The sequence below is a fragment of the Callithrix jacchus genome, chromosome 10 (assembly GCF_049354715.1).
Source record: "Callithrix jacchus isolate 240 chromosome 10, calJac240_pri, whole genome shotgun sequence".
Lineage (NCBI taxonomy): Eukaryota > Metazoa > Chordata > Mammalia > Primates > Cebidae > Callithrix > Callithrix jacchus.
Window position 1 is genome coordinate 8,432,443 of NC_133511.1, and position 12,979 is coordinate 8,445,421.

At 41.2% G+C, this 12,979-nt stretch overlaps 1 protein-coding gene across 5 annotated transcripts in view; it reads left to right on the forward strand.

Annotated features, from left to right (window-relative positions):
- The first annotated feature begins 339 nt into the window (after positions 1 to 339).
- Positions 340 to 12,979, forward strand: part of DDX10 (DEAD-box helicase 10) — a 283,882-nt gene continuing 271,242 nt past the window's right edge. For 3 of the 5 annotated variants that reach the window (XM_035264462.3, XM_035264461.3, XM_078339397.1), the window contains exons 1-6: positions 340 to 597; positions 5,687 to 5,747; positions 7,474 to 7,604; positions 8,952 to 9,110; positions 10,198 to 10,318; positions 11,254 to 11,443. In XM_035264462.3, the coding sequence (XP_035120353.3) occupies positions 412 to 597; positions 5,687 to 5,747; positions 7,474 to 7,604; positions 8,952 to 9,110; positions 10,198 to 10,318; positions 11,254 to 11,443 (848 nt within the window). In that variant the 5' untranslated portion in view covers positions 340 to 411. The remainder of the gene's footprint in view (positions 598 to 5,686; positions 5,748 to 7,473; positions 7,605 to 8,951; positions 9,111 to 10,197; positions 10,319 to 11,253; positions 11,444 to 12,979) is intronic. The other 2 variants (XM_078339398.1, XM_035264463.3) reach the window with 1 other exon arrangement.

Sequence of the window (12,979 nt, forward strand, 5' to 3'; positions counted from 1 at the left end):
GTATGTGTCTACGCACACGCTCACGAACGCTTCGCAAAGTTGAACCTGGAGCCAAAGTGTTAATATCCCTTAAAGGGCCAGCGTATGACGTCACCAAAGTAACAACAACAATGCGCATGCGTCTTTTTTAAAGAGCCTGGCGTGCTCCCGGCGCAGCTCAGCGCGCCCTCTTTCTTAGAGCGCCTCGTCCCCGTTTCCCCGAGACTGCGCCTCCCTGCAGGAGCGAATCTGCCAATCACAGCCCTGTTTTTCCTTGTCGTCATTGGCGCGTGCCCCGGTTTCAAAAGCTCGGGGGCGGGGTTTCCGGGTTCGCGCATGCGCCATCGTGCGTTTTTCCCCATGCTGGTTCCGCGATCCCGGCCTTAGGTGTCTCTAGTCTGGGGGTCGGTCCGAGCTGTCTCGGCTGCAGTGATGGTCAAAACTGCCGACTCTCCGGGTTCGGAAGCCCGACCCGACCCGGTGCGGAGCTTCAATCGCTGGAAGAAAAAACACAGCCACAGGCAGAACAAAAAGAAGCAGTTGAGGAAGCAACTGAAGAAACCCGAGTGGCAGGTCGAGCGCGAGGATATCAGCCGCCTCATGCTGAACTATGAGAAGGTGAGGCCGGCGCTGGGGAGGGGGCGCGGGCCGGCCAACAGCGGGGCAGCGTGTCACTGCGGCGAGGGGTTGCAGAGTGGAGGAGGCGGACCTGTCACTGGTACCCGGCCGGGAATGGGAGGTCACGCCGTGTGCCGCAGCTCAAACCTCTCCACCGTCCTGGCCACTCTTTTGCTTGCTACACTGATCCTGAAAAAAATGACAGAAATGCAGCTGTACCTAAGGGTAGGGAGACTAATGCTATAATGGCTGCAGTCATATTCATAGTAATAATACTGATGACAGTAATGGCAATAACACCTACATTTTTAAGCACTCACCATGTGCTTACATTAATTGACTTGATCTGAGGGATGGATATTAATCCCATTTTATAGATGAGAGAATTGAGGTTCTAAGAGGAATGAAACTCTTAAGTGCCCGAATCTCTCACGCTTAGTAGGTAGTGTGGATTTGGAAGCTAAATCCATGTCTTTCTAATCCCAAAGCCTTTGCTTTTTTAGTCATGAGGCCAGACTGCATGCCTCAACATCATCTATGCTCCTTCCTGTGGCCACCTCATTTTCTCCACAGGCTTCATATTTCCATCCAAGAATTGGCCTAGAAAAGCTGGGACGCTGGTCTCTTTCTGTCACCTGTCATTCCCATGTTGTAGCTGGTGATCCCAGATGAGTATACCTGTAACCATCACTTTGACCTGACTTCTCCCCCCAACCCCAGGCTCCACAAGTCTGTCCATTCCTCTTTTCCCTTTCCCTAAATCCCATGTTTGTTGGCCTTCACCCACATCCTTCAGCTTCTCAGCCCGCTTCTAGTGCAGTACAATCAGAGTTTTAACAGGTGGAATATTTTTGGAACTAAAGTTGCCACTGTGACAAATCACCACAAACTTGGTGGCTTAAAACAACAGAGACCTTGAGGTCAGGAGTTCAAGACCAGCCTGGCCAACATGGTGAAACCCCATCTCTACTAAAAATACCAACAAGTTAGCCAGGCGCTGAGGCAAGAGAATCACTTGAACCTGGGAGGTGGAGATTGCAGTGACTCGAGATTGCGCCATTGCATTCCAGTCTGGTCAACATGAGTGAGACTCTGTCTCAAAAAACAAAAACAAAACAAAACAAAAAACCCAACAACAGAGACTTATTCTGCCACTTTCTGGAGGCCACACATCTGAAATCAGTTTCACTGGGGCCAAAATCAACGTGTCAGCAGGGGCATCTCTCTGCAGAGGTCCTAGGGGAGAATCTGTTTCTTGCCTTTGTAGCTTCTGGTGGCTGCTTGCATTCCTTGGCTTGTGGCTACATAACTCCAGTCTCTGGCTTCTCCTGTGTCATTCTACCTCTTCTGTTATAAGGATGCTTGTGATTGCATTTAAGGCCTACACAGATAATCCAGGATAATCACCCAATCTCAAAATCTTTAATTTAATCACATCTGAAAAGTCACTTTTGCCGTGTAAGGTAACATTCATAGCTTCCAGAGGTTAATAGACAGACATAATTTGGGATCATTTTTAGCCTACCACATCTTAGCTCCACCATCTCAGTAGACCATAGAGCTAGAATGACCGTAGGCGCAGTCTTAGGTGCTTCTCTCTTACCTTCTCTTATATCCAGTCCGTCACACTGTGATCTGTTCTGCTCCTTAAAGTTTTCAAATTCTTCTTCATCCCCAGCGCATTGTCTTCAGCCTCCCATCATCTCTTGCCTGGATTACTATAGCAAATACTGCTTTCAACAGGGGTCAGCAAACTTTCTCTGTAAATGGTAGTGAATGTTTTCAGCTTTGTGGTCAAAAGGGTGGAACTACTCAATTGCGCGCTTGTAATATAAAAGCTGCCATAGAAATACTTAAATGAATGTGTGTTGTTTTTCAGAAAAACTTTAGTAAAACAGGTGGCTGATGGGATTTGGCCTGTAGGCCTTAAACTTTTCTAATTCATCCTCTATCCTTCGGCTAGAATGATTCTTTCCAAGATGAACATCTAATCATTTTACTCCTGATTAGAACCCTTCCTTGGCTCAGTTACTTTTAGAAAAATTGTCAAATACAGTGTGTCAACACGTTGTAGTTCACTGAAGAGTTCAGTTATTTGTGGTCAGCCTGACCTGGTTTAAATCTCATTCTCTTCAGGTATTGGGTAGTCAGGTTTCTTCACCCCTCTAAGTATCAGTTTCTTCTTTCAAAAAACAGAGGTTATTAGCCACCCAGAGCATTGTAAGGCTCAAATGAGATAATGCATAGAAAATACAGATCATGCACAAGGGGTACATAACAGGCGTATATGAAGGAACAGCTTGCAGTTTTGTGAATTGTCCATGCTTCTTGTGCTTCTCATTCTGGTACTTAATGTTTCCACTGCTTGCAGTGAGCATACCCATCTGCCCACTCCAAGGACAGGTCCTCTTCCTTCCAGATTTAGTGCAAATGTCTCTTCATCACCTCCCCTGGCTGAGTTAGGGCTACTGGGCATCTGTAGCATTTTATAGATACTTTCATTACATTTATCGACTGTCTGTGATGACTGGCTTCTTTAACTTAAAAAAAAAAAACTCCTACTAGACTATGAGCCATTCAAGGTAACAAACCAGTGATACATTCATCTTTGCACTCCCCAGAGTCTGGCAGCACAGTGCTTGTTCTTGATTGGGTGCTCAGTCAGTGTTTAGATGTTCTTCGCTGTAAGACTAGACCTTTCCCAGATGGCTTTGCTCTGGTTGGCAGCATTGGCTAATTCTTTTTTCGTTTCTTGTTTCAATAGTAATTGTGAACATTTATCAAACTTTTATGCATGCGGACTTTCTATATGCTCACAACAAATAACCCTGTGAAATTGTTCCAATTGGCCGAGCGCGGTGGCTCACACCTGTAATCCCAGCCCTTTGGGAGGCTGAGGCAGGCGGATCACCTGAGGTCGGGGAGTTGGAGACTGGCCTGACCAACATGGAAAAACCCCATCTCTACTAAAAATACAAAATTAGGCGGGCATGGTGGTGCATGCCTGTAATCCCAGCTACTTGGGAAACTGAGGCAGGAGAATCACTTGAACCTTGGAGGCAGAGGTTGCCATGAACTGAGATCGCGCCATTGCACTCCAGCCTGGGCAACAAGAGCAAAACTCTGTCTCAAAAAAAAAAAAAAAAGAAATGGTTCCTGTTACACAGGTGAGGTAACTTTAAGGCACAGCAAGGTTAAATAATTTATGTAATGTTAAACAGCTGCGACGTGAAGCAGGCGTTCTAACCCAGGTAGTCTGTTACCAGTGCACCAAACCGCTCTGCTGTACTACGTTGCATTTATTTAAATCCCATTTGTTGCACTGTTGGAGCAACTTTTTCCCCCTGCTAAGCTGTTCTGTTTTACTTCTTTAATTTTAGAAGTATTTTCTTATGATTTGGTTGAGATACAAACGCAGTGTGAAATCGATTGTCAAGGTTAGCCATGCTGGATATAATCATTTGAATAGCAGGCTTATTATTCTCTAGATAACCAAAGTGCAGGCCCTCACTAAGGGCTCCTCAGGTGGTAGCACTGTATATAAACTTACAACATAGCCATGGTACACAGGTGGTGTTCGGTAGCCTCACTGGTGAAATGCTGAACAATTTAACTGCAAAACCTTTTGAAACAATTTGTCGGAGGTTTGTCTAGGTGGGTGTAAGTATACATGGAAAAAAATACATGCCCAAGTTGCTAGGGAACCTGGGCATGTAGGGTTGAGACAGTTTGACACATGTTATATTAGGATCTATACAATGTGTTATATTCGGGTCTATACAATGTTATAATAGTAAATTGGTAACATGTACCCCAGTGCTGTGGAGTTAGAGGATGGTGTAATTAGGGGAAGTTGAGTTATCCTATACTGAGCTCCTTCTGGTCAAATGCATGATAAAAACATTCTTCCTGGCCGGGTGCGGTGGCTCAAGCTTATAATCCTAACACTGGGAGGCTGAGGTGGGTGGATCATGAGGTCAAGAGATCGAGACCATCCTGGTCAACATGGTGAAACCCCGTCTCTACTAAAAATTCAAAAATTAGCTGGGCATGGTGGCACGTGCCTGTCCAGCTACTCAGGAGGCTGAGGCGGGAGAATTGCTTGAGAGTAAATCCTGCCTGGGCTTTGTTAAGAATCCTAGGAAAAAAAAAAAAAAAGAAAAACACAAAGATTAAAAAAAAAAAAAGAATCCTAGGAAAGGTGTAAATTGTAAAACAAAATACAGCTGTCATGGCTTTGCTGCCTAGAGTGTAATTTAAATAAATGAACCATACAAATGCAGCTTTTTCTTTTTGCAAATAGTGAATACTTTGGGAGCATATTTCCAGATCTGAGCAGTACTTCCTGCATTCTGCATCTGTAACAAAATAATTCTCCTGAGCGGCTAAGATGAAATTCAGAAAATTGGGTTTGTGCTAACGAAGAACACCAGTAATGAATGTTTGATAATGTAAAGTTAGAGCGCAAAATGTTACTTACTGTGGCTTCAGAGCATGACAGACATTTCCCCTGACTGGTTTGAAATAACACCCTTCCTTCATCTACCCCAAAATGAAATCAGATTGGATTTCACAGGCCACTGATTTATAGTTAAAGCTTTGAATGGATTGTGCTAACCAGAAATATTTCTCCAACTAATTTCACGCTTTTTTTCCAAATTGTGTGTATAGAACTATTTTCATTGTGATCTTATGAATTGTAATTTTGTCCTTATTTCTTAAATTTATATCCCTTAAAGGATGACTGGAAGTAAATTTTCTTCCTAAAATTGATGTGGTTGGTGATGCTTTAATGTGTTCAACACTTTGGAGGCCAGGGGGGTTGAAGACAGTAATATGCTTGGTGTGTGTGTGTTACTGGGTGACTTTTTTCCTTACCAGTTGAAATGGTTACAAATGTATATTTGATTCAGGAACTGCCTCTTGAGGGCATATTTCCTTTCAGAAGGAATGATGGCTTTTAATTAGAAGTGATGATTGAATTCAACCTTGCTTTACCAGGGATGAGCTAGGCAGTACAATGTAGAGTAAAAACAATTGTGTTGTGAAGCAAATGAATTACCCAGATTCCTTTTTCTTTTTTTTCCAGATAAATGTAAACGAAATTACAAGGTTTTCAGATTTTCCCTTGTCCAAAAAAACATTGAAAGGTAGGTATATGGTGATCTTGGGATGTGTTATATATTTCTTGGTATTTTTGCTAAATGGGAGAAGATTTAGAGAGTTTAGCCTAAAAAAAAAAAACAAAACCTTATTTTAGCAAATTTTGGTATGAAAACAAGCAGTATTCAAGTTTCAACAGTTTGTTATTTTCATTCATCCAGAAAGGACTGATTAAGAGAAAAACAAGATTCCAGTAGCCTCTAAATAAAATGAAATCTAATTGTATTAGTTAAAATAAGCAAGGGAACAAACCAAGATATGACACCCTTTATATCTGTTTGCTAGGGCTGACATAACAAAATATCAGACTGGGTGGCTTAAACGACAGACTTCTTTTCTCACAGTTCGGGAAGGTGGTGGGAGTCTGGGATCAAGGTGCTGGCAGCCTTGCTTTCCTTTTAAGGCAAAGTAAGGGAAGGATCTGTTCAGGCCTCTCTCCTTGGCTTGCAGATGGCTGCCCTCTTGCTTTTTATTTTTGTATAAATAAAAATTGTATGTATTTACAGTGTATGACATGATGCTTTGAAATATATATATGCCGTGGAATGGCTTAATCAGGCAGCTTATACATGTTCTAATATTACCTCATCCTTTTTGTGGCTAGAACACTTAAAATCTACTTAGTAATTTTTCTTTTTTTCAGTATATTGTAATTATAGCCACCATGATATACACTAGATCTCTCTCTTTTTTTTTTTGAATATAGGGCCTTCCTCTGTCACCCAGGGTGCAGTGCAGTTGTGTGATCTTGGTTCACTGCAGCCTTGACCTTCTGGGCACAAGTGATCCACCTCAGCCTCCTGAGCGGTTGAGATCACAGGAGCGCACCACCGTGCTTGGCTAATTTTTAAACATTTTTTATAGGGATAGGATTTTGCCATGTTGCCCAAGCTGGTCTTGTACTTCTGAGCATAAGCAATTTGCCTGCCTTTGCCTTCCAAAGTGCTGGGGTTACAGGCGTGAGCCACGGTGCCCAGCCTGCAGTAGATGTCCTGCACTTCTTCCTCCTAACTGAAATGGTGTATCCTTTGATGAACATTTCCCGCTCTCCTTACTTCCCCAGCTCTGGTAACTACCATTCTACCCTCTGCTCCTATGAATTTGGCTTTTTCAGATTCTCCATGTAAGTGAGATCACATGGTATCTTTATTGCCGTGCCTGGTTTATTTCACTTAACATAATGTCCTCTAGGTTTATCCATGTTGTTGCAAATAACAGGATTTCCTTTTTAAAGGCTGAGTCATATTCCACAGTGGGTGTATACTTACATACCACATTTCTGTATGTATGTATTCATGGATTCTTAGGTTAATTTCATATGTTGGCTTCCGTGAATAATGCTGCAATGAACATGGGAGCACAAATACTTTTCAAAGTACTGGTTTTATTAAGATATCCTTTGGATTGTACGCAGGAGTGGAATAGCTGGATCATAGAGTAACTTGCCTCCTCTTCACACGGTTTTCCCCCTGTGCATGTGGAGTCTTGGTATCTCCTTGTTCAGATTTCTTCATATAAAGACACCAGTTGTATTGAATGAGAGTCAGACTATATGGGGCTCTAACTTCATCACCTCTTTAAAGGCCCTCTCTCCAAATACAGTCCTGTTCTGAGGGCTTCAACACAGGACTTTTGGGGGACACAACTCCCTTAGCCTCTAACACTATCCTATGGGGATTTTCTAAAGTATAATTCTTCCCTCCATGTTGCTAGGTTTGCAAGAAGCTCAGTACCGTTTGGTAACTGAGATCCAGAAGCAGACCATTGGATTGGCTTTGCAAGGTAGAGATGTACTTGGAGCGGCTAAAACTGGATCTGGCAAGACCTTGGCTTTCCTTGTTCCAGTGAGTACATTATCACATTATCATTGGGTCAGACTCTCTGTTATACAATTTTATGACGTTCTGTGCCCAGATGCAAATTCAATGAAGAGAGGTTTTCATGTTAGATTTCATGATGGATTGGCTAGAATGCAAGCTTCATCAAACAGGAGCCACATGTGTCTTGTTCACCATATTCCCCTGGTCCTACCACAGTGCCTTGTATACGGCAGGCACTCAGTAACTTAATGAATGAATGAAGTATTGTGCCTTGACAAGTCATTACATTCTTGATGGAAGTGGGGCGCTCCAGCATGGCAGGTTAGAATGGTCCTGCTCTGCAGTAGGACTGGTGGGAGACACTGTTTCTGCTCTCACCCTTGTGAGCCTGCCAGTCTCATTTATGCTCGCCACCTTGGTTAGTTTCAAGCTGAAATATCCTCAGTTTAAGGAGCTTTAGGCCTGTGTTGAGAATTTTCTGGGAAATTGCTATTGGTCTTTTACGGCAGTAAAACAGTAGAGTGTCTTAGGCATTCACTTCCACCTCTGTTATGTTGGTCTCCTAATTTTTCATTCTTATAAAGTGAAAAATCTTATTTTAATTATTCCAAATATTACAAAACCACTTTTCTCTTAAATCCTAGTATGTTTTTCCCCTTTAAAAAAAAATAATGTCTCTCTATAGCTACAGTATTCAGTCACTGTATAACTACAGCAGCTACATGGGTGAAAGTTTATTTATCTATTTTTTGAGATGAAGTCATGCTGTGTTGCCCAGGCTGGAGTGCAGTGGTGCGGTCTTGGCTCACTGCAACCTCTGCCTCCCAGGTTCAAGTGATTCTTCTGCCTCAGCCTCTCAAGTAGCTGGGATTATAGATGTGGGCTACCATACCCAGCTAATTTTTGTATTTTTAGTAGATACGGGGTATCATCATGGCCAGGCTGGTCTTGAACTTCTGACCTCAAGTGATGCACCTGCCTCAGCTTCCCAAAGTGTTGGGATTACAGGCGTGAGCCACTGTGCCCAGTCAAAAGTTTATTTTAGTGTGGTTATTTAGAAAATGATAAACATGATTCTTAAATGCGGTGTTATGGTGTGTGGGTTGCACATACCTTTCACTGATAGCCAGTTTCCTGATGGCCTGGCTCTGGCAACAGCTGAACCATGGGATTTCTTTCTCTTCCTTCTGAGTTGGGGATGGATGGTTCTGATGGAAAAGAAACAAAATCTCTTGCTTTGGACTGGATAAAATGTGAGTGGTATGCCTACTGCTTGGAAGGTCCCTTTGATTTGGAGGGGCAAGGTTGAGATACAGGTCAAAAAGCTGACTTCTGATGACTTACTGAACATTTATTTGCTGTCTTTTTGAGGTACTGGAAGCCTTATATCGTCTGCAGTGGACCTCAACAGATGGGCTGGGGGTTCTCATAATATCACCTACGAGAGAACTGGCCTATCAGACTTTTGAGGTTCTCCGAAAAGTAGGAAAGAATCATGACTTTTCAGCGGGTCTCATCATTGGTGGAAAGGTTTGTCCTTTTGTCTGTGTCCTTCCTTTCTGTAACCTATACTGGAGTACCGTGGCAGTTGACAGGGAGGCGGCAGAGACTTTATCTAAACAGACTGACCTCCTAGACCAGGGCGTCATGGAAAAATACTTTGGTGTGGTCACTGTCATGGCTGATCTGGTTGCCAATTTTACAGGCCCAGAAAGTCCATTTTTTTTGGTCAGGAAATCTGAATTGATTAGTTTCTCTAAGACATACTTACTCTAATCCTGTAAAGCTGTTTGTTGATATCCACTGGGAAAGATATTTCTGTATATGAACTAGTACCTTTTAATAAAGTGTCTATCTAAGGGTGAATAATTCAGAGCATTGGTGCATCAGCAGCAGAAGGAAGGAAGGTAGAGTGTTTGGAGGAATGTTTATAGGAGGGTCAAGATGAGACCTGCTGCTCACTTTTGCTCTATCTTATAGCACATCTGGAATGCCTGAATCTACTAGAATCTCTTGACCATGAGGATAAATACTTCAATTTCTATGCAGACATGCACAAAAGAAGAAAAAATAGCATCACAAACCCTCATGTACCTGTCGCCCAACTTTAATAATTAACAATATTCTGTTTTCTCTCCTAGCCTCCAGGCCTGTGAGAAGTGGTTCTTGTATCAAGGAGAGAACCTCTAAATGTAGAGAACTCGGCTCTTTTTTTTTTCTTTTTTCAGTTCACAAAGTACAGTCCTTGAGTGGCGTCGGAGTCTGTTCAATGTCCCTAGGTCCTGAATTAAAAAGTGAGAGTAATTCCAGTTTATATCAGTTCTGATCCAAACAGGAAATCCTGACTTGGAGTATTCATTTGATTATTTTTTTTCTTGGCTTCACAGTCTATGAATAAGAGTTTAGAAGAACTCTGATCTCCTTATGTCTTCCCTTAAACAGTTTTATTTAGCCCAGAAATGTGGATATGCTGCAGAAATACAAGGGAAGAGTAGTGTTTATTTCCCAGAGTATCTAAACTGCTGTGATGAAATGCCACATGCAGATGGCTTTTATAGTTTTGGTACACGGGCTGCTGAGAGTGATGTGTCTGTGTAATCAAAATAACTGTTTTCAGGATCTGAAACACGAAGCTGAGAGGATCAACAACATAAATATACTTGTGTGCACACCAGGTCGGCTTCTTCAACACATGGATGAAACAGTGTCTTTTCATGCTACTGATCTCCAAATGTTAGGTGAGTCAAATAAGCTTCTAATAAAAAAAAAAAAGCTGAGATTTAGGAGAGAAGTAAATTTTACTGATGGAAATTTTTTGTTGGATAAATGTTATGATTCAAAACAAACTTAAAAATTACTGAAACTTTTTGACATTTGGAGTCTAAACCCAGAAAGTTAAAGTAGACTTAAAAAAAATCAGAAGAGTATATGTACTCTTAACATATGAAATTAGGCACATTACCAAATTAGACCATGTCAAGATTATTTTTTGTTGATTGAGATGGAGTTTCTCTTGTTGCCCAGGCTGGAGTGCAGTGGCATGATCTTGGCTCACTGTAACCTCCACCTCCTAAGTTCAAGTGATTCTCCTGCCTCAGCCTCCCAAGTAGCTGGGATTACAGGCATGCACCATGATGTCCAGCTAATTTTTGTATTATTAGTAGAGATGGGGTTTCTCCATGTTGATCAGACTGGTCTCGAACTCCTAACCTCAGGTGATCTGCCCATCCTGGCCTCCCAGAGTGCTGGGATTATAGGCATGAGCCATCAAGCCTGGCTCCTGTGCCATAATTTTTAACACCTGCTTCTAATAACGTGAAAAGTCAAATTAGTATTTTTTTAATGAACTTTTTCTTTTTGCTTGGTAATACTACCTAATGTGTATTTTTAGATCAACTTTGAGGTTTTTGATTTACAGGGAAGTTGCAGTAGAGAGTTCCTGCATATCCTTCACCTGGTTTCTCCTAATGTTAATGTCTTACATGACATGGTACCTTTATCAAAACTAAGGTTTATATGCTAGATCATATAAATTCCAGACTTTATTCAGGTTTTACCAGTTTTTCTGCTAATGGTCTTTTTCTGTTCTAGCATCCAATCCAGGATATCACATTGCATTTAGCCTAATATATGTCTTAGATATTATAGTTCAACTGGGATTTTCCTTTTTTAGTTCTCGATGAAGCAGATAGAATCTTGGATATGGGCTTTGCTGATACCATGAATGCTATTATTGAAAATCTCCCCAAGAAACGGCAGACTTTACTTTTCTCAGCAACACAAACTAAATCTGTGAAGGACCTTGCACGTTTGAGTTTGAAAAACCCTGAGTATGTCTGGGTTCACGAAAAAGCAAAATACAGGTAGGTTCTCTTTGATTCAATCAGGATAAATGTTGTTTTCTTTTTTAGTTTAGGGATTTAATATTTAAAATATGTTTTCCAGGAATTAAGGCATTTTATGTGTTATTCGTTATTCAAAGCATAGTAAATATACCAGTTAAAATTCCTCGAATTCTGGATGTATCTTTAAATGTCAGAGTACTTGAATGTAGCATTTCCCAAAATGTGCTCTGAGCGGGGAACCAATGTTTTTCCCTAACATGTGAACAGGTGTTTTACCATTTACCAACACTGCCTCTCCATAAACAAAGGGAGAAGGGATCAGATAGCAAATGGTGAGTCAAGGTGAGCAGTTTTGCTTCTATTCTCAGGATCTTTAATCTTTCCATGGACATTGTGATTGTTCAAAGCCGTGGGAGGTGGATGTAGCTTCCCACATTTACCAAAATTATTTGGGTACAGAATTACCCTTTTTAGCAGGATTATACAGTACTAATGTGTTATGGAACACATTTTATCAAATGCATTAATATTTAGCAAAATACCTTTCTGTCTAAAATTATTCTAGCAACTGTTATCTGTCTTGGTCTTACCAAAAATTAGAGAATAAAGTAGTGTATTACAGTAAAAGTCTGTGCGTTTGTCATATGCAAGTAGTTGGAGATTGATTGATTGATTTAGAGATGTGATGTTGCTCTGTTGCCCCGGCTGGAGGGCAGCTGTGCTCACAGCAGCCTTGACCTCCTTGGTTCAAACGATTCTCCTGTTTCAGCTTCCTGAGTAGCTGGACAGCAGGGGCATACCACCATGCCTGGCTAATTTAAAAATTTTTCATAAAGTTGGAAGTCTCACTACATTGCCAAGGCTGGTTTCAAATTCCTGAACTCAGGTTTCAAATTCCTGAGTTCAAACAGTCTTCCCACTTTGACCTCCCAAAGTGTTGGGCATAAGCCACTGTGCCCAGCTGGAATATGTTTTAAGTTGTACTTTTATGTGACAATTGGCAGCATATATATTTGGTATGCATCACTGCAGGCTTTCAGGAGGAATGTTTTCCAGTGAATATAAATTGGATTCTTTGTTGAAGATAACGATGTAAATTCAACTCTACTATTATTTATACTTAAAATACTTATTTCCTCCTGCTCTGAAATGTTCTAAAAAGAAATAGATTTGAAAAATGAATTGTGTTATCTGAAAATTCCTTAAATAGAGAAAATACGAGTATTTAGGCCCATCTTGACCTTGCATAATAGAAGTCTAGGATTTAAAAAGCCTGAGAAGAGGGAGGCCGATTCTTTGCTTCTAGGTGATCTCGGGGAATCTGAGTACTGGTATCTTTGACTTTGAAGAACTTGGGAATGGAAAAGTAAGAGATATTTGAGGTATAATTTTTTTCCTTGGCTTACTGTCTAGTAGACGTTGAGCTCTTAAAGGGTTGAAATAGCTGTTAAATTTTTTGTGACAATTAACTTGAAAATTTAAAGACTATATGTCTAGGATTTTTAACTTTTCTTTTTTGCTATTTCCCTCCTGCCTATTTTTAATATTCATTGG